Source organism: Astatotilapia calliptera, chromosome 11 (assembly GCF_964374335.1).
Source record: "Astatotilapia calliptera chromosome 11, fAstCal68.1, whole genome shotgun sequence".
NCBI lineage: Eukaryota > Metazoa > Chordata > Actinopteri > Cichliformes > Cichlidae > Astatotilapia > Astatotilapia calliptera.
The window spans coordinates 13,303,200-13,329,931 of record NC_137432.1 but is presented as its reverse complement, the minus strand read 5'-3'; the positions used below and the strand labels follow the sequence as shown (position 1 = coordinate 13,329,931).

The following is a 26,732-nucleotide window of genomic DNA, read 5'->3' as shown; positions in this document are numbered from 1 at the left end:
CCCTCTTTTCCTCTTCCCTCACTTAAAATGAGCACAGGGTTTCTCATGCCTGTTTAAAGCATTACATCTATGATGGCACTATACTCGAGGCAATCTTCACAGTTTCTTATATCAGTGAGATAAGAATGCATAAATTTCAGTCAGGAAATGTCAATAATATTGACAGATATATCTGTGTTGATCCCAGTTGTTTGATGGGGGGGTTAAGAAGGTTGCAACAGATGCATAGCAATGTCACATTTCCAGGAACTGTTCCAATTATTGTAATTTTTGCTGTAGCGCTTTTTTTTTTTACCCATTGCAGAAAATTAGGATGTTTTTCTGTAAAAGAAATTACATTTTCTTTTTACCAAGCTGGTAATACTGTGTTAATATTGGGATAAAAACAAGTGACTTAATTACAAAAGAAATATCAAGTAAATACGACGCAATGACCCGTATCAAGACTGGTTACATCTGGAAACACCAGGTTATTACAACTTTAAAGCCAGTATAAAAAAATCAAATACACTGATATTATCATTATATTGCTCCTGCCTGTTAAGAAAACGAGTAAATCACTAGACCTTACTGCTAGACCTTCTATACTAGTACTAATTGGTTTTGCCTTGTAAGTTTCCACATCACTACGCTCAGTTTGTGAGGCCTTATTAACCTCAATATAAAAGTTTCAGTGTAATATTACTCAGCTCAACCATTGTTGGTACAAAATACAGGGATATTGCTGTATGTTTAAGTGGTTATAACTTCTTGTTTTTACCTTATTACCTCAGTATTGTCACATTTTTACCAAACTGTATGAGGTAACCAAATTTATTTTTTAACAAATATGTATACTTAAAGTCCATCTGTCCTTTTGTTTAACTTTTAAGGTTTCAAACTGAGCTCAGTTATGACTTCCTGGAGGTTCACGATGGTCCCAATCTGCTCTCTCCTCTGATTGGCTCTTTTAACGGAACCCAGGTCCCTCAGTTCCTGTTCAGCAGTAGTAACTTCCTGTATCTGCTCTTTACCACCGATAACAGTCGATCAAACAGTGGCTTCAAGATCTTCTATGAAGGTGAGAGTATAGTGCTATTGCCTGTAATTTCTTCACAACAAAAAAAGGATGAGATGAGATGGTACACATTCAGTTCTATAATTAGACATAGAGAATAAAATTTTAAACAAGTTCAACTGTGCTTCAGCTAGAGGCACTGGAGACTGGTTGGTCAGCTTTTCTGGTAGCACTTAAGTTTCTGAAACCAAATGCCAAGATTAAACTTTGTTGAGGAAATATTTCAGGTCTATTACATGTCAAGAGCACTAGTATTACCATAACAAAATGCCTCAATTAGTGTGGGTTCTCTAACTACATGAGTTCAGATTAGTTACTGTGATTAACATTTAAAGGTGATACATTTTAAATTTTTCATAAGTGCTTAGCTTAGCTGGAGAGGTCCGCTCTGCTGTTTTTAATTTTAGATCATCTCTTGTCTAGTGTTAAAGCCTCACAATTCACAGTGTACATTTCATGCTGGTTATTAGTTTACCTGGGGCTCTTGGCTCTTTGGTAAGGCAAAGAGGCAAGCTTTGTATATTAATTGTAGTCACTTGTCGAATATTGTCGGTTGTTTAGCTTTGACTATAAAGCGCCTTGAGCAGACTTGACACTATCTGTATAAAACTAAATTGAATACAACTTCCATAATTCGTCTCATCAAAGGCTGTGCACTCTTTGAATGTTTACTGTTTATGATAGGTTTGTTCATTGAGCACATAAGCTTTGTCTTCAGTTGTGGCATTGCATTTAATCTCTTTATGATTGTGATTGCTGGTGCAGAAGTCAGACTCAGTGTAAGTTCTTAATTGAATGTAACTTCATTTAGCTTGATTTATAGTGCACTCTGTGCTATCATTCTTGCTTGGTCTATCATTGAGGCATAGCATTATGTCTGTCACTGCTGCTATATTTATCCATACATATTTTTCTGCTACTCGTATTCCCTCTTTGAGTCTTTTAGAAAGTACTGCTGGTAAATATTTTGTGCAATAAACAAACATAAAAGTGGCTGTTAATGATGTCCTGCAAAGCAGTTGAACATTAATTATTCTGACTTCTTGGATAGAAGCTTCACAGTGGTCAATATAAATTATCCAGGTAGGGGAGAAAATCAAACACTGTGCTGTAAATGTAAACAAACACTCAAAGGAAAAAGGACTCAAGTTCAATGGAGTGAAAGGGTTTTTTTTGTCAACAGTGCACTTGATGTCTGTGGAGCTGTGATCCCAGATGACAGTGACTATGTGGGATTGCACCTCTGTACCGACTGGCAACCCAAATCTATTGTTAACAATGTACTGCCACTTGTCAGGTGCAAATGGTAGCACCGTGCTTTCAAATACAAGGTCGCAGAGTAAGGTGAAGTTAATCTAATTAAAACAACTGAAGCAAACTATTAGCTCTACAAGGGTACTTAATTTGAAATAAGACTCGGTATACATCATTATGCATTGAATGGTAGTTTTTGAAAAGTCTAGTACAAATATATTCTGGACATACTGTGATTTATTTTCACAATTGTTTGCACTAGCACTATTACCCCGTCACTCCAATTTGATTCATAAGACAGAGGTCGTTATTATGTCTCTGTTATTGACTGAAGGCAGGCCACAAGTGCTTTTGTCTTATTACGTTTCAATCTCGAGTGCATTTTGCTTTTGTTGATGAGGCCGTCGAAAAGCAATAACAGTAAGATCATATTAGCTTCTTGCATTGCCTTTTAGGACATATCTTATTGCCAAAATACTTCTGGGAAAACTAGCCTACTTCATTTGTAAAATTAGTCTGCAAAATAAGGGTTAGTTATCCTGTGAATAAAGTAAGGCACAGAAGCCCTACATCATTCCCTTTATGTCTAGGAAAATTCGACCTCTTCAGTTAAATAAAAATTACAGCATGCTATACAATTATTTTAGCCACAAACATTTAAAACATACTACACGGTAACATATTTGACATGACTCCATGGGCTTGGAGATGTAAGGAAATTATTTTCCCACCAAATACCTGCACCCTAGAGGCTACTGCTAGCAGTGATCAATGACTGCTCTGCATATTAAAGCAAAATTCATATGATGTATGATGAAAGTAGTGCAAAGCAAGCTTCCTACAGAGGCTTACACGAGGATAGCAATCTCTCTGTTATCACACAGGTCGGATCACACTAGTTATTAATGACAATTATCTATGGCTTATAAATCTTCTTACACCATGCAACTCTGCCCTATTGCTACAAGGAAATTCTGCAGGTCATACAGGTAAACTATATTATGACAAAGCTTTTCAGATTATATATTTGACTTACTTTGAGTGTTTGTGTTTTGAGCTATAGGTCTCTGCAGGGAGTGCAATTACATGTGTATGTGCTGTACTTAAATACATGCAGTGCTCACAGTCACTGACACCAGATGTAACATGTGAACATATGCCTGTTTTAAGCTATATCTTTGTTACTTTGACTTTACATAAAATAATAAACTGTCTCTATAATTCCAGAAAATTAATCCTTCCATGTTAAGATTCTTCCTCGCCAGTGGCCTGACAACCGCTTACACAACTACTGTCAGTCAGTGGCTAAAATCAGCATATTTTTAGTGCATCAAAAGCAACCCTACTTGGAAGAAATCCAAAAGGCGGTCCTGGAAATCACAGGGAAAATGGGGGCATCTCTTTACAACTTGCATCACTGCAAATTAAGAGAGATGAAACTAGCTCACTGTAGGAGTAAAACTATCAGGCAAATGTGCTTTTGTTTAATAAAAACTTCAAGTGGTCTTCCAGTAGCTGACTAGTATAGAAGGAAATGAAGTGGACGCGCAGTTTCACCAAGGTCATACTCTGCATTCGCTCTCCCCATGAAGCTGCTGCCCATTACTATCCCACAATACCTGCCTAAATGGCATGAAGATAAAACCCTGTTTTTTTAAAAATCAGAGAAGCTGACAGCTCTATCAAGGTTATTCAGGAAGAAACTGTTAGGCATTATGGCAGTCAATGCAATAGTTCATTTTTCTGCAGTCTCTACTGTGTACTAACATAGCCTGGTTTGAAGAGTCGTTTGTTTGTCATAAGAAGATTCTTTAAAGTTAACAGTAAAAGAAAGGCAAAGTAAATCTTTTTGCGTTCTATATTATGCATGCGACCTGACACCTGCCTTTTGTTGCTGTGATTTTTAACATCAAAGCTTCGATCTGCACTTTTTTAGAGGGAAAATGTGACACGGAAGTTTCAGTGAATGCAAAAATAGAATTGGCATTTCATGTTTCATGAATGCTGTGACTTCAATCCACCTCAGGAGTGTAAAGGTCATATTATATTTAGTATCAAAATAGAAAAGCCGACGCTTTTACAGTAATGCTGCTTAATACCAGGTGCACACGTGCACACAAGAACTGTGAAGAGTGTGGCTCAGTTATTTTAATAACAGTCACGAGTCAAAAACATGCAGCTAGTTCATGCATAGCTCAGTGCAACACTAAACACTGCATCTAGAGCCTTTGTAACCTGTGTGAAGAAGATCCAGATTTTACATGAGGTAAAATCATACATAACTTCCTTTAAATACCAATGTAAAGAGAATGCTTCATTTTCATTTCTACAGTGGTCACATTGGACACATACTCCTGTATGGATCCTGGTATCCCAGTGAATGGCTTGCGGTTAAGCCACGACCTGTCCATCGGCTCAACTGTGACCTTCCAGTGTGACCCAGGATATAGACTGAGCCACGAGGAGCCTCTAGTTTGCGAGAAGAACCACTTTTGGAGCCACCCACTGCCCACTTGTGATGGTATGTATGCATTCCTTAATTAAATATTTCAGTGAATATTTAACATACATTTAATAGGATGTAATTTCTTTGACTTACAGTATGTACTGACAGTTTTTAATCGCAGTACTTAAAGGATATTGCCACCAGTAGATGGCACAAACTCTACAATGGCAATTATGTTCCTTTGATTCTTCTTAGTCCTAAAAAAAAGATGCACTCTGACAAAAGGTAAAGACCCAGCAATGGGTGTAGCAACATTTAGCACATAGTAGGTTTGACAAATAAAAAAGGTGCTGCCTTTTATTCATAAAACACAGTGCCTCTAGTGCTTTACTGAAAAACTTACTGAGGTGTTGGAAATCAAGTGATATGGAAGACAAATTTTGCCTCACATCAGAACATGGGGTGCAGGATGTATAGATGGATTTGATTTGATAGATTTGATAGGCCAAATAATGCCCTGGGCTGTATTTGAGCAATGTTGCTTCTTGTGCTGTTTACAATAGTATCACACCTGAAGAACATTTGTGAAAATGGTCACGGATCACTCAGCAGAAACAAAATAACAAGTAAAATACATGCAACGTTTGGCATGCCGCACATATGACTCAGTACCACACTATAGTTTCACACCAGTGCTTGTTCTGAAACTAATTTTATATCTGGGAGCATATTTTTGCCAAGGTATGTGCCAGACTGGTGCCAAATGCATTGGCTCTCTGCCTATGGAGCCTCTGAAGTAGATCGTTTGCCAAGCATACTCATCCACTTTTAATGACTTTATGTAATTTTGGCTCATTAATAAAATATTTGATGTAATTTAGTCAGTGGGTAAGGATTCAGGCCTTGATGTGTTGTGTTCGCTGGAAGGCCTGTGGGTGGAAGGAGAGAGGTTTCGAGTAGGGGGTGGGTGTGTACAGCTGCTGAGCCCAAGGCATCCCAGTTATCCTCCAAAATATCATCTGACATCCATTACTTTAAAAATGTGTACACTCACAACAGTCCTACTTCTAATATTTGTCAACTCTAACTGTTTTGAGGAAACTATTCATGAGCTTGGTTGCAAAACCACCCGTAGGTCAGAGAGCACGTACATAGGCAGATGCAAGAAGGAAAAAACCCACAAATCTTGTCACATTTCATTAATGCTGAGTTCAAAAAAGCTCTGATCTTTATGTGAAACGACAAAATCTAATGACAGCATGAGAAAAAGGTTACAGGCTTTAACAGTGTTCAATTACACCAGTTAACCTTTAGACACATTAATCCTTACCCCACTGATCCACATGCGTGACATGCGTTGTCCCTTTCTCTTCTTCATTTCCTCTACATCGGTACAACTAGATTATACCTGACTGAAAATGAGTTGAATGGTAACTGTGTCTCTTAAAGATCAATTTCTACCTTGAAGTGACAATGATTCTAAATCCAGATGAATATGATAATCCTCTGAATATGCTTGTAAGTTATTTTGTGTTTTAACTAAATAGATGATCATGTTTTGAAACAATTTCTTTCAGTTTAAGATACCATGAATTAAGAAAATCTGGGTGGATAGCTAAATGTATGAATAATGTATTGCCATGTTAGGCACTAGGGCTGGTTTGGAGTGCACACATGTGGCAGATTTACAGGTGCAAATAAAAATAGCAGGACAGGATGTGATATGACTCAAATGCATTATTCATCTTAACCTCCCCTCTGTCTTCAGGTGAAGGATTTATTGGTTCATTTACAATTTACCCTTTTTTTCCAGCAACAGTTATCTTTCATTATCTTCTTGTTCCATTCAGCATCATGTGGTGGTGATATCAGGGGACCTGGAGGGATCATCTTATCACCTGGCTACCCTGAGCTGTATCCTAACTCTCTAAATTGCACATGGACTGTAGAAGTCAGCCATGGAAAAGGTAGGAGAATGCATCTATATATTTGCATGCAAGCTGTTAGGAACAGCTAAGATGCCCCAAACACTCCACCTTCCAAGCTGGAGGAAGATACACATACCACACCCTCTTTCCCAGTGGGTTCAGACGGCGATTTTATATATAACAGTTTTTATTTATCTAGTCCTTTCTACAGTGAGTCGCATATTTAGTATTCTCAACAATGACCAAATTATGTAACAATAAATTAAAAGGACACATCTCCCCCTCCTCAAAAAGGTTCTAGAGATATAAAAGTGATTTATTATTATAAACTGAAAAGAGTGCAACATGTACATTTAATCAGGCAAAGATCATTTAAATGCAGGGCTTTTATTATTGGATGGTAGCCAGGCCATGAGTGGTGGCTCCACAGTGTAATGGTTTACGCATTTGGGTTCGCTACTGAAGGGAAACACAAATCCTTTGGTGGGGTTGAATCAGGAAGGTCAACTAATAATATATCCACTGGATTGGATATGCAGAGTATGTGGTAACCCAGAATATAAGTAGAAATATTACACAATGTAGTGTTCATTCACTGCTCTTTTTGAGTCTATATTAAATTGTTCAGCTCATTTCGTTCCTTCCTGTATAGCAGCTCTTCTATTCAAGAAGTGTGTGTGTGTGTGTGTGTGTGTGTGTGCGTGCGTGTGTGTGCGCGCGATAGAGACTTGTATTCTCATATTTTAGAAACTATTTGTCCAGTATACTTTGAACTTTGCGATTGAATGCCTGGGAATGCAGGGATGTACATTCCTGAGTGTGAAGTTGCTTTTTGTGATCTTCTCTCTGTTACTAGGCAGTAACATACTTTATAAATAAACTATTTACTATGATAGCTACCATTGCTGATGCTTGCTGATGTGACAGTGGGCACATCCTCTAGTTCAAAAAAGGTATGTGCCGTGTGCATTGGTCCTTAGTGTGAAGAACAGGATCTTACATTCTTCTGATACTTTTTTTTATGAACAGCTTCAACTTTTAAGCAGAACACCTGCTGAAGCAAATCTTGTATCTCAGTTTTATTCACTAGTCGCTCTTTGTTTTATTACTTTAATTCTGTTATCACAGCACTCACTGTCAATTATCAGTGTGCCATTCATTATTATTTGAAAAGCACACTGAACTTATCACAATGCTCTAGCCGTATCATCACATTTGCCCATAGTGTTTCCTATTATCCATTCCCAAATGGCCTTTTGAAAGTCAGTCCTGTTGTCGTACCTTTATTTTCTTTTGAGTTACCTATCTCGCTGTTCTTGGAGTTTAACACCATAAAATCATATTATTTCATTTAAATCAGTGTTTAACTGTTCATGTCATTTCTCTCTTTGCCATATAATATTGATGCAATTAAAGTCCATGTATTTCAATCTAGTAAGCCCTGGATGGCAAGTTTATAGGTTTATCTCTGTGTGTAACTCATATAGGGAGACTGAATCCAGTAATTTAGGGCTTTACCCACTGACATCATGTAATCCTTCCCTGGATAACTCTATTTTTCTCTGTTATTTCTTTGTGATGTTTATAGCATTAATTTTTTTTTATCAGCATTATCTTTTTAATTTCTTACATGGGTCTTTTAACTCTCAGCAATAACTGGATTCATCATACTTAACTGCACCCACAAGTCCAAACTAATAACATCGAGAAATAATGAATACCTCCAACTAACTGACTGATTATAGCTCCACTTGGCACCAGTTCTAATATCTCACAATAAGTTATTCAAAAAACAAAACAAACAAAAACAAAATACTACAGACAGTCAATATCGATATCAATCAAAAAGGAAGAAAACGTGAAACTGAAAACTCTTACAAATATCATCTCATCTTAATCATGTGATTAAATCAGTAGATTGTGTATGTTTTTAAGAGATCAGAGTCTCAGAAGCTTGGGCAGTTAGATTGAATTTTGCGCGTCTGTATTCCTACATTGCGCGCCAATATAGTAGAGTCCCCACAGGGTGTTAGTGCAACCTCTTATTACAACATACTGTAGTTATACTTGAGTGACCTGTAGCATTTGTGTGAATAAATTCCTTTAAATTACACATAAGTGTCATCATTTTGGTAAAACTGAAAACGGTGAATCATGTCATTAACATTATAGAGCAGTATATTTGAACAGAAACAGAAGTGAGCTCTAAAAGTAAAATGAATCAATTTTGCTTCCACAGAGACTATGATTCACCTCTCTCTCTCTCTCTCTCTATATATATATATATATATATATATATATATATATATATATATATATATATATATATACACACACACACACACACACACACACACACACACACACACATACGTATTAGGGGTGCAACGATACACAAAATTCACGGTTCGGTTTGATACTTTGGTGTCATGATCTGAATGAGGGTGGGTGAGGTTCAATTTGCCGTGTTGCAAGGAGAGCTTAACTTCTGTCTCGCTAGCTTGCCCTGCGCTCAGTGAATCTGTGTTCGACTACTCCGTCTAGGCTGCACTGTCGAGCGCAGAGCCACTGAACGCTCAACACAGACAGCATCGTTAGAAGGAAAGTTGATAAAATAAATTAAAAATTTTGTATTGTTTGATACATATGCGTACCGAACCGAAAGCACTGTATCGAACGGTTCAATATCAATACGAGTATTGTTGCACCCCTAATACATATACATATACACTCAACAAAAATATAAACGCAACACCTTTGTTACTGCTCCCATTCCCCATGGGATGGACGTAGAGACCTAAAATTCATTCCAGATACACAATATAACCATCCCTCCCAAACAGTGGTCACAAATCAGTCCAAATGTGTGGTAGTGGGCACATCTGCTATATTGAGATAATCCATCCCACCTCACAGGTGTGCCACATCAGGATGCTGATCTGACATCATGAGTAGTGCACAGGTGTACCTCAGACTGCCCACAACAAAAGGCCACCCTGGAATGTGCAGTTTTGTCTCACAGCAAAATGCCACAGATGCCACAAGCAATGAGGGAGCGTGCAATTGGCATGCTGACAGCAGGAATGTCAACCAGATCTGTCGCCCGTGCATTGAATGTTCATTTCTCAACCATAAGCCGTCTCCACAGGCGCTTCAGAGAATATGGCAGCACATCCAACCGGCCTCACAACCGCAGACCTCGTGTAACCACACCAGCCCAGGACCTCCACATCCAGCAGGTTCACCTCCAAGATCGTCTGAGACCAGCCACCCAGACAGCTGCTGGAACAATTGGTTTGCACAACCAAACAATTTCTGCACAAACTGTCAGAAACCGTCTCAGGGACGCTCAACTGCATGCCCGTCGTCCTCATCGGGGTCTTGACCTGACTCCAGCTCGTCGCCGTAACAGACTTGTGTGGGCAAATGCTCACATTCGATGCCGTCTGGCACGTTGGAGAGGTGTGCGCTTCACGGATGAATCATGGTTCACATTGTTCAGGGCAGATGGCAGCTGAGAATGTCCCAGTTCTTGCATGGCCAGCATACTCACCGGACATGTCACCCATTGAGCATGTTTGGGATGTGCTTGACCGGCGTATACGACAGCGTGTACCAGTTCCCACGAATATCCAACAACCTCGCACAGCCATTGAAGTGGAGTGGACCAACATTCCACAGGCCACAATTGACAATCTGATAGACTCCATGCGACGATGTGTTGCACTGCATGAGGCAAATGGTGGTCACACCAGATACTGACCGGTTCTGGGTCCCCAGACCCCCAATAGCGCAAAAAACTGCACATTCCAGGGTGGCCTTTTGTTGTGGGCAGTCTGAGGTACACCTGTGCACTACTCATGATGTCAGATCAGCATCCTGATGTGGCACACCTGTGAGGTGGGATGGATTATCTCAATATAGCAGATGTGCCCACTACCACACATTTGGACTGATTTGTGACCACTGTTTGGGAGGGATGGTTATATTGTGTATCTGGAATGAATTTTAGGTCTTTACGTCCATCCCATGGGGAATGGGAGCAAAAACAAAAGTGTTGCGTTTATATTTTTGTTGAGTGTGTATATATATATATATATATATATATATATATATATATATATATATATATATATATATATATATATGCAAATACTAGCAAATAGACAGAACATGAAAAAGAGAAAGTCTAAATGGTCCCTGGACAGGTTGTGAACTTTTGACTTGCTTCTCAGGCCATATTTGAGCCAACCAGTCACCCGTCAGCTCACCTGTGTTTTGGCTATTGAGATTGGATGACTTGTTCACCACAGCCTCCAAATTCACCACAACATACACAAAATCTCCTGGGATTATTTTCTCTGCTCTTTAATCGCTGTATTGTATGCTTTTACCTTTGGGCAATCAGCAAGAAATTCCACTTCAGAGGTAGTAGTTATGCAACTAGCCACTTTTTATTAACCAGCACGTGTACAGACTGTATTACAATATTAGAAAGTCTCCTCACAAGATTGGCTCTTGATTAATTGGTCATTTGCCTTCATGCTCTGTAATATAATTGGCGTTTTACAGAAGATAATCAATCATTTCATTTTGTTATTTATTCTAGAGCCATTTGGGGCTTTCTTTATTAAGTGAGCCAAGCATTGTGGAGGACATTATAGAGTCATATTCCAACAGATTCAACAGATGGCATTGAAATGCCATCACTGATGGTGCTGAAAAGCAGCCAAGTGGCCATCATGGATAGAATGAAGATGTTGTTATTGGGTCTGAGTTACAGTGTGATAAAATGGAAATATACTGTTTATATAGGCCTTGTTTACTTGCTTAAAATTTCAGTTGCATTTTATTGATGGAAAACATCATCTTCACCAACCTGAAAACAATTTATAGATTCTGTTTGCTTCATTGACTGTCAATCATTAGTTATGCTCTTTTCTTGGGAAAATCTTTCACTGGCAAGCTAGAAGACAAGTCTTTGTTTTACCAGGTTCATTTTGAGGTGACTGCATTCAAATTTAGCCCATTTCCTTAAATTTAAACAACAACATTAATTCTTAACCTTATGCAGCACTGTGCAGGAGTCTTGAACGGCCACTAGTTTCTTTATATTTTATATTTTATATCCAATCAGTCAGTGCTCCAATGAGCAACAGTTCTCCTTTTCTGAAGATTTTTCAAAGTTTTTTCTTTGGAAATTGACTGAATCATGATACAGATACCATATCTGAAATTCATGTCATAAAGAAAAGGGGGGAAAAATCCATCAAAGACCTGGCAGAATCTGATAGATGCATCTAGATCTTTAGATAATCACTCTACTGTTTACTGCACAGGTATGCCAAATTACACAAAAACTGGACTAGCAAGAGGTCCGAAAGGTATGAAATAATGAATTCAAATTCGAAATGTTTGGGTCAAATCATCAGTGAGTGTCAACAGTGAGTTTCTTCAGCTATTTGTACAACATGATGAAGGCTTGGTCATTGTATGGGGCTGCATTTCAGACAGCGGTCTTGGGGATCTTGACAGAACTGATGAATTATAAAAACAGAAACAGAGCAACAGATTTTCATCCACCTGACATCCAAAGAAGAGCTCTGAATGACCTTCCAGAAGCCTGCAGAACTGTTATTGATGATACTGATTAATAGAGTTCAGGCTTTGTTGAAAACTGTTAGATTTTGTATTGTTGATTGTCATTTATGCTTAGAAATATTTAACCATATATTCTTAGAGGTGTATAATCAATTGTGTAGTGATAGTCTGCAAACTTTGTGTGTATTAGAGAGCACTCTGGGAGCACGAGAGAGGTCGTACCTTGTCTTATTGTTTTATGGTAGGATAAACGTAGCTACGTCTGTTCTAGTCTAAGTGCTTTAAATGCTGGACTTCCTCACCGTGTTATCTAGGGTGAGACTACCCTCTTCCTGACCAAGGATGTTTGCTTGTGTGCTTTTATGTTATATGACCCTTTGATCAGCAACACACACACACACACACACACACGATACTCTTTGTTTGTATGTAGACGTCATATGTTAATGAACCTATGCATATTCATGTAACCTCAATAAAAAAGCAGTGTTACGGGGGAGCGGTTGAGAGCAACTGGGGTCAAGCGAAGGAACGGCGTCTGTCCGGTTCTCTCCCGTGCACGAGAAACATGAAAAACTTTGCCTACTTCGTGTCTTGCTTGCGGTGTAATTATATTGTCTTCAACGTTCCAGCGAATAGGTTCAAGCTACAAACCTATCAAAAACATTCAAGCTCTATTTTTATCTTTCCAATGGTTTTTTTTTTTTTTTTTTTGCATGTTTCAATAAATCATCAAGCCCATTTCCCATTTTCCTAGCAAACTCTAAAGAAATGGGGGTGGCTGAAGACTTTTACACAGTACTGTCAGTCAGTATGAACATGAAATATGCATGTTACCATGAATTTATGAATGACACTGTTCCTTTCAGTTATTCTTTATATATTCCTGGAAACCTCTATCACTGGACTTTCCTATTTTCTCCTCCAAGGTGTCCAATTCACTTTTCACTCCTTCCACCTGGAGGATCACCATGACTACCTTCTGATAACAGAAAACGGCAGCTTCGCTCAGCCACTCGCTCGCCTGACTGGCTCTGAGAGGCCTGCACCAATTAATGCTGGTCTGTATGGGAACTTCAAGGCCCAGCTACGCTTTATTTCTGACTTCTCCATATCGCTGCAGGGATTCAACATTTCGTTCTCAGGTATGAGTCCATATGTGGGCTATGTCTGTAGAAGGAATGGAGGTGGGAGTTGTGGTAGGGCAGGAAAGGTTTTAGCAGAGGATGGAGGGTTGTGTGGAGGAGGTAGAAAAGAGGACTAAGGGTAATTAAAACGAGGGGTAGAAAGCAAAAGTGAAAAGCAGTCACAGGCACGTGGAAAGAGACAGTTCTTTCATTGATGAGATCAAAAGCACTAAGCCTCTCTAAAGCGTGCATAAAGTAGCATAAGGAGTGATTTGTCGGTCAGCAGGCTTAAGACAGACCATGCCTCAGGCCTGCGTCAGTCAGAGAAGGATAATTAAGAGACAACAGGGTCATGCAGGTAGAGGGTGTCTGATCGTGAGGAGAATGATCATCAAAGCATTGCATGTGGGCCAGTCTCCCGAGGACTGGCAGAAGGAGAAGGAGGTGTGTACAGAAATAATGGGCCCCCCATATCGATGGTAAGAAATGGAGAATTAAACAGCCGTAGATACACGGTTTAGAGAGCTAGATAAAGGGACAGAAAGGAGATGAGACAGATGGTGATGCTGAGTGTGCAGGGCTCATAGAGAAGGTCGGATAAAGAGTGAGAGAGGAGAGTGACACACAGAGAGAATAGCAAGGTAGAGAAGCCTTGTTTCATGAGCATCCGGGTTAAATGTTTGCCTGCTGTTCACTGAAGTGAGACATATCTTATGAATCCATGAATATTCATGAAACATGATTTGTGAATATATTTTTGTCTTCTTTCATGCTCTGCAATTAGCATCTATATAGTTCATTATTAGAATTCGTTTTTTAACCTTTTATGACCTTTAATGAACGTCTGCCAAGGCCATCATTCTACATCCTACACTTGATTGCTGCTTTAATGTTTTGCGGTGCTGAAATCAATAGGCTCCGTATAGTTCTGCATACTGCCAGATACAGACCGTGAGAGAAATGCTGATGGGAGTAAGACCTTTTTCCTCCTACTCCTGGGCTGCATTTTCTCAAATTATAAGGCCACCAGCAGCCCCATGTGTAAAAATATTTCACTGAGAGTGGCCTAGTTTTTAGAGAGCTCATTCTTTATCCCGACAACCTGGAATCAAACGTTTGGCTTCCCAGCCTGATGAAGATTCCTTGAGCAAGACGGGTAATCCCCACAAACTACAGTGCTGCTTTGCCTGAACATGTCGTCTTTTTTGATGGAAGCAAACAAGAAGACTGGGAGTTATTTTCAAAAGAAGCAATAGATAGAGGATTCGTAATAAATTTTTGTTGTCTTATTTGCAGAGTATGATCTTGAACCTTGCGAGGACCCTGGAACGCCTCGGTACGGCTGGCACACGGGCTCCAAGTTTGGCATTGGCGACTCTTTGTCGTTCTACTGCAATACGGGCTATCGTCTGCAGGGGGCGAGGGAGATCGTGTGCCTGGGAGGTGGGCGCCGCATGTGGAGTGCCCCTCTGCCAAGGTGTGTGGGTACGTGGTCAACTGCTTTTATTCTGTTTCCGTTCTTGTTTATGTATGTGTTTATGCAACTAGCCAGTGTCAGCTTTTAAAATGTATTCAACACAGATGTAAACTTTCTTATTTGACATTTAAGAACCCAGCAGAATTGGATTTATGTAAGTAGACTACAGTTAAAAGGATAGACCTGTGATTAACTGACGTGAGCTGCTGGGTTAAACTATCTAGGGAGATGTCCTTTTCACTCATGAAGGCTTAAAGGCAGGTCAGTCACATTCACATTTCAAAAGGTTACTGTAGGGATTTAGTCATTGTGATAGTGTACCTAGCATGTTTTTGACATTGACCTGGTCTTGTGTCAGACTTACAGACTAAAAGTATCAGTGCATTTGTTGCATGATAAATGCCTTGTTCTGATGTCCCTGTCTTTGAAAGTCTGGACTTTTTTTTCTGTACAAGTTAATTGTGGTTAAGTAATTTTCTGCTATTTAGCCCAGGCAGCAAGGCAAGTGAATGTTGTTACATTAAATATTAATTATTTAATAGTCTAATCTATGTTTCATAATGTGTCTGTCTCAGTTAAAAAATGATTTTCACGAGGTAAGGTAATAAAAAGGGATGTACACTTTCTCATTTAAGTAGAATGTGTGAAATATACTTTTATCTTGTTAGGAAAAAGCTAATGAACCAGTTTTATGGTGTCTATTAATTTTCGTGAATGTATTCCTAATATGTTTAAGCAGGTCATATTGCTGTGTAGCTGATTGTGTCTGTTGTTGGGGTTTTTTTGTTTGCAGCTGAGTGCGGTTCAACAGTCTCCAACAATGAGGGAGTTCTTTTGTCCCCCAACTATCCAATGAACTATGACAACAGCCATGAGTGCGTGTACAGCATTCAGGTCCAAACAGGAAAAGGCATCAACATCACTGCCAGCACCTTTGAGCTTGCTCAAGGTGATGTTCTCAAGGTAAGCAAAGCAGTCGCTCATCTTTGCTGACACAAAGTAGATAAGCAACTTCAGTTTTGTGTCATTTTTAAAAATTGATGTTCAAGTATGCAAGCAAGGTCTTGATACTTTTTATTATTTGCAAAAAGAAGGATTGCATGGGAAAAAAATGCAGAATTGTTTTGTCTTAGACGTCTGAAGGTCACGTGACAGCATCAGCAGCATTTGCTCGTGGGCATTATTAACAGATTTGATAAGCACCACACATGTAATGAAAGTGGCTGTGTTGTTCCCACCTCACAGCTGGAGTGCACTATTTATTTATATATATTTTTTAGATGCAGATGTTTTGTTATTAGTCCAAAGCACTGTGGACTAGTATCTGTATCCATCTAGTAATGCAGCTTTATAGTCTCTTGTACTCAGTCATCTCGGGAATATCTCAAAAGTGGAAAACATTTTCAGAGAGGTAGATTACCTTTAAGAAATGGAAAAACAAAACAGAGCCCTTCTGTAACGTTTCAAAGGAAAGAACACAGAGCCTTTTGTTTTTCATTTTTTATTGTTTCACAGATATCAGTCAGGGAAGCATGCTTCTACTTAAAGTCATTCTTTCATAAAATAATAAACAAGTAAATAAACACAACATCAAAGAAAGATTCAATTTCAAACTCATGTTTCTAAGAGCCTTGAAAAGCAGTGGAAAGAGTCAACTGCCTGCCTGAAAATAAGTAGTTAAATAATAAAGAACATTTAATATTTGGTGAATATTTGTTAAAATATTTCTACTTTTAAATGGTATTAATTAAAAAGACAAGTTATTCTTCCAGACCATCTGTCACGAGCCTTGTTAGCTAAGCTCTACAGATATACTCTCAGATCAATGGAATGAATTATGGATGCTCCTTTCTTCATTATCTCATTTTATTTAGGGCATTGGCTTGGCAATAGAGATGTCATATAAAATAGGATATATGACACTAATAGCTTCTTTTTAATCGTTGCTGTCTTACTTCAGTATTAATTTTTAATTCTTAATCAAAGCAACAAAACACTCCCTCGTGTTCCTTTCTGTCTCCGATTAGCTGTATGACGGTAAAGATGGGGCAGCGCCACTGCTTGGCACATACACGAGCACGCTGATGCAAGGTCTGTCCCTTACCAGCACTTCCAACTATCTGTGGCTTGAGTTCTACTCTGACCACGAGAAGACGGCTGCAGGTTTCCGGCTCATATACCACAGTAAGTCACATTTCATTTCCCTGGGGGAGGAGGGCCCTAAAGCTTTTCCAAATGAGTGAATTTAGCCTCACTTCGGGAGCCAGGCATTTGAAGTAGCAGAATTTGAAAGAAAATTTTAATTGACCCTCACCCCGCTTCGCTGTGTCTTTCACTGTCAGGGTATCCATTAAACACAGCATGGTGTTTCTGCTCCACTCCAGCAGGAAAATTGGCTTTTTTCTTTCTGTCCTTTCTCAACCTCTGTCTCTCTCCATGTGAGTCCTTTTTCTCTCTTTTATTTTGCTCTCCACTTCTGCAATTAGCGTCCTTGCTTGCCTAACTGTACCTTGTTAAAGCAGGTGAATTATTGTTAGGACTGTTTGAAGTCACTATGCTGCTGTTTGCGGTTTGTGTGTGTTGCCAGTTTGTATTTGCATGCACTGCATAGGGTGTGTGTGTACAAATCCACAAGTGCATGTGCGCATTAAAAGTTTCGGTCATTGCTGTAAGGGGGGGCAATAATAGATGGGGTTTTCTCTCCCCCCTAATTGGCTTGCTGACTGTGTGTTGTTGCTAACCATTTCTAATTTATTACTGTGAAGAGAGAATGTTTTGGCGACACTGCATTTTGCCATCCAATTTAAAGTGTTTTTGTCTTTCACCTGCAATTGTGTGCTCATTGAGATCTCTGAAATCTTTTGGTCTACCAGTAAGCTTTCTAATGTAGAATTCAAGAGAGTAGTTAGGATGAAGTTCTGGTTTTCACTTTTGATCAGTTTTAAACTTTTGAATGGTTTGAAAATAATAATAATGAAAAGGTTTTTTTTTTGATAACTCACAGTTCCTATGTCTTCAGCTTTCACTCTATGATAATGGCGCCAAATGTGCAAGGTACAACTGGTAATAGATATAAGAGAAACGTTTTAACAGTTTTGCTGTAAGATTCAGTTTGGCATTAGTTGTGAAGGGTTTGAGGATTCGGAGCCTGACAGATCTGCAAAAATAAAAAAAGAAAATGTACATTAATCAGGAATGTGGGCTCATTTGCAACGGCTATATAAATTGCCATCTGTATCTAAATTAGTTGTGAAGAAATGGCTTAATTACAGGCTTCCTTTTGAGTTACAGAATACCCCGTAATTAAGTATCACATAATTGGATTTCATTTGTGATATTTTTTCTTATCCATGGATGCACACAAGGTAAATGGCACAATGTAAGCTGTATCTCTCAAGTGCAATCATTTGAGCCAAAATGAAAAGGGCTTTTTTTTAATGTAAGGAGAACTGAGTGATGTATGAGCAGCAAGGGGGCAAGGGGAAGGTGGGATATGGTCAGTTTAAATCTTGTCAGAACATGAAATCTTATCATGTTTTCATGACTCCTTCCAAAAGTGCTGAGGTAATTTCCTAAATGTGAGCGGTAACTGCTGGAGATTTATACTGGGCATGACACTTGTAATACTACCATAACATCTGGCATGGGCACGGACCTCGCGGTGAGACGAGACCATAAATCAGCACTGCTGGGTTTATGTGCGGCCACTCTTGCTGCATAGCGGAACACTTTAGTACCTAAAAGAGAGGAACAACATATGAAGGCCATATTCAAGCATGCTGAGCTAAAGATTTATCACATTTTCTTGTTTGTGGCTTGTTTAATTTCCTCTCCCCAAGCGTTCCAAGTGGATAGGCTGTTTCTCAGTCATAGCAAATGCCCACACTCAATTGAACATTTAATTATGAATGCCTAATTATGGTCTCTGTCCAAAGGAAATCTTTTATTGCTGGTAATATAATAGGACTATGAACCCTCATCTGTGCCCAACGGGAAATCGATACTCAAAGCTAAATCCATACCTCTTTAGAGTATAGATAAATGAGTACTGGTTCATCGAATGACAGTAGACTTTGTTACATAGTACTGTGTTACATTAATGTGTTGGTTCTTATCACCACCCTATGCCATTCTTCTTCTTTCTTGTCTAGGTTTTGAGCTGTCCCACTGTGACGATCCAGGTGTGCCACAGTTTGGCTTCAAAATCAGTGACCAGGGTCACTTTGCTGGAGGTGCCATCACGTTTGGCTGTGACCAAGGTTACACTCTGCACGGCTTTGGCATGCTAAAGTGCATGACTGGTGAAAGAAGAGCGTGGGACAACCCTCTTCCTTCATGTATAGGTAATCCTTTTTGCCTGAATGCTGAATTTTTTTCTGTTCTGTCTGTCTAGTTATAGATAATAAGATAATAATAATAAAAGCTACAAACAGCGGGGTCTCCATTCTATGTGTCATAGTCCAGAGGATGGAGACCCTGCTGTTTGTAGCTTTTATTATTATTCAGAACAGCCACTGCTCAGCTAGGTGTTAATCCAAAGGATTTATCCCAACATGATTTGTTCTTAATTGAACTTTGCTGAAAGAAAATACGCCGCTTGTCATTTGGTAAGAGAATTTAAATGGCTTTGATGTTTTCTCGTGAATAATTGATCTGTGTGTGTGTTTTGGATGCAGAACTGGCTGTATGGAATGATTACGAACACTATAGTGTTATAGTGTATAGGATTGCTATTGAGCTTTCGCTGTGTTGCCGTACCCCTTTCGTCGAATGTTTGATTCGAATGTTTTAATCCCCCAGCAATTAATCTGCGTTTTTCTACAAGTAAAGGAATAATTATCGTATCTTTTTTTGTCATATTGAGACTTGGACATAAAACACAGTCCTGGCTGTACTTTCATATTCAGAACATGCTGAGACGGAAAGATAGAGAAATGATAAAGCTATTACCTGCACGCTGCTCAAGTCTGGAAGGTGTTGTGAAGCAGTGTCTGTTCCTTGATGTCTAGCAGTGATGGATTAGGGTAAAAGATGATTTACAAATTCCGGACGTGTGCAGAATTGCACTTTTAATGCCAATGCTTTCCACTGCTGGAGCATTTCTTCTTTATACCATTGTGATATGTCTAATACAACCGCAATGAGTAAATAAATAGATGTACTGATTAACTGGATAACAGTGCTGTGTCACTGAGAGATCAATATTAATAGTGAGCTGTGGTGAAATGGCATTTCCATTCATTTCCCCAGAGCCACATCCTCGTTGCCATCAAGGTCTTTTACATCTGCCCGGCATAATGATACTGATTATAGCCCACCAATGTAGTGATCTAATGCAATTTTCCTATTAATTAAGTGGCGTTTATTATGTAATATAGATAGCAAGACAATAACCAAGGAAGAGACAAAGTAGATTGGATGATAAGATATCCGTTCAGTTATTAACGTTTGTAGCAGTGTCATTCCTACAGTGTAGCCTGGCCTCTATAGTCTTTTTAACCAAATTAATGATTCATTAGGAAGCAAACATGTTTTGTATCTCTGAGTTTCTCTGCTTAGACAGGAAGCCGCTGTCTCATTACCTGTTAGGATTGTTCGCTGTGGCTAAGCTTAAATTTTTGCACATTGTACCCTCAGAGCTGCAGTGAGCTGGCATCTAGTTGTTAGTTGGTGTGTGTGTTTGTGTGTGTTTAACTTATGCACATTTTTTTGTCTGTGGAAGAATCTTGATTTTGTATTGTGCAAGTTTTGTATTTGTGCTTCAATATTTCTGTGTGTGTTTGTGTGTGTTTGTGTGTGTGCGCATGCAGCGGAGTGTGGTGGCAGTTTTAAGGGTGAGTCTACTGGGCGTATCCTTTCTCCTGGCTATCCCTTCCCCTATGACAACAACCTGAGATGTACCTGGACAATTGAGGTCAATTCTGGCAACATCGTCAGGTAACTCCGATGTCTACATATACATGCATGTACTGCATATTTAGGATAAATGTAATTTTGTTTATTTTCTTTATATTGTGCTACATGATTAATAACGTTTGTATTAATAATTTTCGAGTTGTTGTTAATTAAGATGTGCAGGAATTTGTCTAAAAATGCAAATTATTCATGAAATGGATGGTGAAAGAGAAAATAAATGATTTAAAATGAACTAAGCAGAGCATCCAGTGGACTATATGTGTGTTAACGTTAGAAGGATTTTAACAGCAGTTTAAATATATACAAGGAAATTGCCTAGAACTAAACTGCGGGGAGATGATTTAAATGCATCATAAATTAATGGAGGTCAGATAACTTGCCCTGACTTCAAAGGACTTAAAGATGAAAACATCCGTAAAATGTTTGCATGAGATGTTGTAATGTGCAGTTAAGATTTTGAACATGAAGAATTCGCCTCTCAAGTTAGATGTCATCAAGAAAAACGGCCTGCAGCAGCTCCATTAAGAATGATTGTGTGAGGGACTTTGTAGACACTGTGACAGCACCCAGAGGAATATTACTGGGACATGGAAGCTTTTTTTTTTCTTCCTTTGTTTTGGCTGAGAGCTCCCACTATTACTGTGAAATAAAACCGATTTGGGCTCAGAGGTCGAAGTAAACATGATATGATTTCATAAAGTCAAGCACACATTCTCTGTGAGATGAGCTGCTTCGGGCCATCTCTTGATGAGATTGCAGATAAGTCTGTGGTCTCATAGTGTAATTCTGACTTTAGAAGAAGTTGATTGATGATAGCAAATCTCAGCTAAAATGCCCAAAAGCAAAGGGACATTGTTTCTAGAATTAATTGAATCTTGCTAAGTTCAACACCTATTTGGTGCCCCAGCTTGAGGGGTTTTCATTGTATTTGCAGTGTACGATGAATGCAAACTTCATTTACGTCAGTACAAAAAGAGAATACAAGAATTGATTTAATGTTAACTCATTCTAACCATATGTAAGCTAATAGAGAGTTTGCATATGGTCAGCGATAGAGACTTGCGGTGAACTAAAACCAAACTATGCCAACAATCTTTTGTGTTCACCTCTTTCAGCCTCCAGTTTCTTGCATTCGACACAGAGGCATCCCATGACATCCTGAAGGTTTGGGATGGGCCTCCTGAGAATGAAATGTCTCTGAAGGAAGTTAGTGGCTCACTGCTGCCTGAAGGAATCCACTCGACTCTCAACATCGTCACCATTCAGTTTGAGACTGATTTTTACATCACCAAGTCTGGCTTTGCCATTGACTTCTCAAGTGAGTGTATCTTGCGAGCTACATAGCTATGTGGTAGTATTTTTTTTCCCTTGATCTCAATAACAGTTTCTGCAAAGAGTTGAGAATAGTGTGATTAATTCAATGTACAAGTATGTTGTTTACCGCTGCCTAATGTCTTGCTGAGCAGATCTGTATAAGGATCATCACACAAATTCAGTGCATGAAAGGAGTATGCTGAAGCCTCTTTCTCTGTTGACTTCTAATAGATTCCCAAATATTGTTCTTTTCCATTTGTGTCTTATGGATCTCTCAGAATAATTTGTAATAATGTCTTGATGAGCAGTGAAAGTCTCTGATATGTTACACTTCACTGCTGACTGTCTACTATGCAATATTTGCTGCTGTGACATAATGCATTTGCTTTGCTGATGACTACTTTCAAAACTAAGCATCTGGAAGCAAACTGAAAATGAAACAACATGCATGCCAAATATGATGAGCTTGTAATGTTTTTGTTTTCTTTAGCATACAGGCAGCCTAATACAAAAATCAATTATATGGGATTCACTGCACTGCGCTGCAAAATGGAACTGATTCTGCAGACATGCTGTACTTAAATACGCTGCTTGCCTGAGGCTGGTGGTTTTCAGAACTGAATGCGAGTAATAGGGAAGGGATGATGGGAACAATAGTCATGTAGGATTTCATTAAGAATATACTACCTTAAATAAAAATGTAAGCAAGAAATCACTCCCACTATCAAATTAATGTGGTAGTGAGAGTTTCCACCAGGCACTAAGATGAAGAACAAAATCTAACCCATAAAAATACCGTGGAAGATTTTTTTATATTGGATTTTGATTTAATTTGCTATGTCTCAGACTACACAGGCATCAGTTGGCATGTTCATCATAGTACAATTAGAGAAACATTGAACAAGCGTGGCTTATTTCAAGCAGAAAGCATCCTGCAACATGGCAGCACAGCTGGACAGATGAGACTAAAAGTAGAGATGCTTGTCTATAATGCACAGCAACACATTTGGTTGAAGCTCGTTAGGTCCCCATCCTAGGGGTAAATTAGACATCCAACATGCAGCTAACATGAGACTCTACCACTCCCAAGAAAAAGCCTGCAGCACATAACAATTCAAGATGTTGAGCAGCAGTTTATTCACTTCAGAGGTAAGCAATGCCAAAATGACTAACAGAAGTTTCTTATTGTTCGTAATGTTCCCTAAAACAAAATAAAAGGCAAACAGTAGACAATTCTTTAACCTGTACTCCTAAGCAATAAACAAAAGAAAAAGGATTTCAACAGAAAGAGATTCTCACTCCTACTGAACTGCTCACTGTGTGCATATGTGTATAATTATTTACAATTTACTGTTTACAAAGACTGTTTCTTCAAGGCTTTTAGCTAACAACCCAGGGCTCTATTCCAGGAAGCAGGTTCATCGAACTCTGCGTTTAAAAACAAACTCTGAGCTGAGTAACTGTGATCAGCAACTCTGAGATTTTGGTTCCAGAAGAGCTAATCAGATTTAGTTTAATCAACTCTGTGTTTATTCACCTTAAGTTAAGCTTGTGCGTGAGTAAAGAACGAAGGCCATCATCAGTGGAGCTCTGATACCAAAATTCACCATGGCAACGGGTAAATAAAGCACAGAGAATCAATTTCATTTCAGTGGACTAAGGAATATGAAGCATGTCAGTGCTGAACATGATATTTATCTTAAAAAAAAACAAGAGGAAAGAAAATCACCTTGAACCACTCTGTCATCTTTTTTTTAAGATTCATATTTTTTCATCATTTGTCATCATTTACCATCCTTGAATTTTCATTAGATGAAGCTGGAAACTGTAACCTGATAAAATGTTGCTGACAGAAACTGACGCTAAAAGTCTGAAGAAACATATCAGATAGTTCTCTGATGGACCTGTGATATTGGTTACTCAGATAGCAACAGAGCCTGGGAGGATCTGCTCTGGAGTCAGTTTTTTTTAGTTCAATAAAAAAAAATTTTGCTGCAGTTTTATGACACTTTAATTTTTTCAGTAATTATTTAGTATAAATTTAATGTACTGATGGGATGCAATAACCTCAATTTTTAATTAAAGTTTTTTTTTATTAGTGGATAAAAATGTGTGATGACATTTGCAGCAAACTCTTCTGTAATGTTTCCCAGTTTAACCAGCAAACATTTTACTCAGTTTCTGTGAATAATAATTTTATATCAACTCAAAAAATACAAGACAGCTTGCTGAGTGTTTAATGGATTTACTGTAAAGATAAGAAATTGAAATTGAAGCTTTTACAGGTTTTAATTATTTCAGAATTGTTTTTAGTGGATGAACCGTTGTAAATACCATCCTGCTGTGCAAGTGGACATGTTTACTGATCCATTACGGAGCCTATGACAGCTTCAGGCGAAACGGGTTCTGGGTCAACCCACTGAGACTGATTTAGGTTTTTTGTAGCTGAAAATATATGTCATAGTCTGAATTTCAGATGCTGAACCTTTCAAAAATGTTGCTTGATATCATCTAATGAATGAATTTCAATTTGTGAAGAAATTTTAACATGAAATTTTCAAAACACAATCAGCTCTCTGCAGCTGCTTTAAAAACTCATTTTAAAATATATTTAGTTGAGTTTTAGAAGCCTAAAGTAATTTCAGAACCAGCTTCATTCACTTATTCACATCATCTCCTGGATCCCATCTATATCTGCGTAACTTTATGCTAAACTTTGGGGGAGTCAAGATCTTTGTCTAAATAAATAAATAAATCTGGGTAAATTCCCAGATGATAACATGCAACTACTTTGCTGGTAATACCGGAAATGGGTAAAGAAAATCAACACCCTATTTATGCAAGATAATTCATAATTTTATTAGGGGGGTTATATTGTTTGGGTCTGATTATTATTGATTATTATTGTCTGATTATTATGTGCCCATCTATGACAGACATTTTTCCATTAATTTGACTGATTACAACATGACAAATGATTGATTATTGATCAGTGTTGTATATGTCCAAACCTTTACACAGACAGGTTTGATGTAAACAGTGATTACTGCAGTGAGGTGCACTAAATGTTTTCAGTGTGGGGAAGCTGGCTGACAGCTTGACAACTGCATTACTGTCCACAGAGTCACAGTGTTAGAAAGATGGAGACTATAGATTTTATTCTCAGCTAATAACAATTCGACCTAATTGTTGTTTCTATCCGTATAGCTGTTTTGACAACTGAATGATTAGATTAAAAATAAAATAAAATAGTGAAATAACAATACACCAGGATTTTGGTGTTCAATGCAAATTAATTATCTCTATTACACGCTCTAATAGCAACTTTATAAATGAGGACATGAATGGGGTTTCGGGGAACAAAACCTGCAAGTTACTGGGTTAATTTTGCAATTTTTCAAACCAGCAGTCAGGGGCAAACACATAAATACGTACACACACTTTGGAGAGAGAGCTTCACACTCTAATGGGAGGAGGCACACGTATAAACAAACACTTCACACATCATCGTGGATCATGACAACTAAAGCACGGAGGTGGAAGGATGATGATGATTTGGGCTTGTTTTGCAGCCATGGGACCTGGGCACTTTGCAGTCAGTGAGTCAGTCATGAGAATGATTGAAGAAAATGATTTCTTCAAGTAATTTCTCCTAAAGCTGTTTCTACAAGCTATTGAATATAGGGTGTACTTAATTTTCAGAGGACTCGTAAAAGCTTTGTTTCACTTTACTATATGTGACATTATGAAATATTAATCACATTGAATGCTATATAATAGACATTGCCCTTTTAGATCAAATTTCTGTGTTTTACATATTTAATTTGATGAGCCGTTGGATATGTTTGATTTAGGAAAAACAGCAATAACAACAACAACAACACAGAAGTTCAATAAACTAAACTAGTCTTGAGTCTATCTTGAGAGTCTGTTATGCTGAATATTTGTGAAATCCAGCAGAATTTACCAGAACATTATCAAAGCCTTTGGCTGCTGCATAGCTGTGTTTTAGAGAAACAGATTAGGAAAACATGGCAGGATTTTGACTGATATGAGCTGTGATGGGCTCTGTGCTGTAACTCTGTTTGAGCTGCAGTTTAAACATAACCCTACATGGAAACGCTTGTGCATTCTTTCCTGTGCATTTTATGTCGGACCCCAGCTGCTTTTGGTGTGTGTCTGTGAATCACACGTATGTGTTTGCCCTTCAGGTTCGCTTGCAACAGCCTGCAGAGATCCAGGTATTCCCATGAATGGCAGTCGCAACGGAGAAGGGCGGGAGCCGGGTGACTCTGTGACCTTCTCCTGTGATCCGGGATATGAATTGCAGGGAGAGAGCAGAATCACCTGCATCCAAGTGGAAAATAGATACTACTGGCAACCCAGCCCTCCAAGCTGCATTGGTGAGAGAGAGAAAGATTTAAAGAGAGAAGGGAGGTAGTGTGGAGGAGATTGAAGAAAGAAGTTGCGCAGGGAAGTGTAGAGGATCAGAGGGAAGAAGAGATGTGGAGAGGAAGAGGTAGAGCAAAGAGTTTGTCTATTAACTGACTGCAGATGAGACTATAACTCTCTCTCACTCATGTCTTAAAAGTGTGTGTAGAATAAACAACAC

General features: G+C 38.6%; 1 protein-coding gene across 1 annotated transcript in view; it reads left to right on the top strand.

Moving 5' to 3' along the window:
• Positions 1–26,732, top strand: part of LOC113032123 (CUB and sushi domain-containing protein 3-like) — a 167,926-nt gene that overhangs the window by 21,901 nt on the left and 119,293 nt on the right. The window contains exons 13-23 of the mRNA XM_026184798.2: positions 873–1,060; positions 4,644–4,832; positions 6,608–6,724; positions 13,216–13,431; positions 14,710–14,898; positions 15,684–15,853; positions 16,918–17,074; positions 19,042–19,233; positions 20,701–20,827; positions 21,922–22,124; positions 26,332–26,523. Of these exons, the coding sequence (XP_026040583.2) occupies positions 873–1,060; positions 4,644–4,832; positions 6,608–6,724; positions 13,216–13,431; positions 14,710–14,898; positions 15,684–15,853; positions 16,918–17,074; positions 19,042–19,233; positions 20,701–20,827; positions 21,922–22,124; positions 26,332–26,523 (1,940 nt within the window). The remainder of the gene's footprint in view (positions 1–872; positions 1,061–4,643; positions 4,833–6,607; positions 6,725–13,215; positions 13,432–14,709; positions 14,899–15,683; positions 15,854–16,917; positions 17,075–19,041; positions 19,234–20,700; positions 20,828–21,921; positions 22,125–26,331; positions 26,524–26,732) is intronic.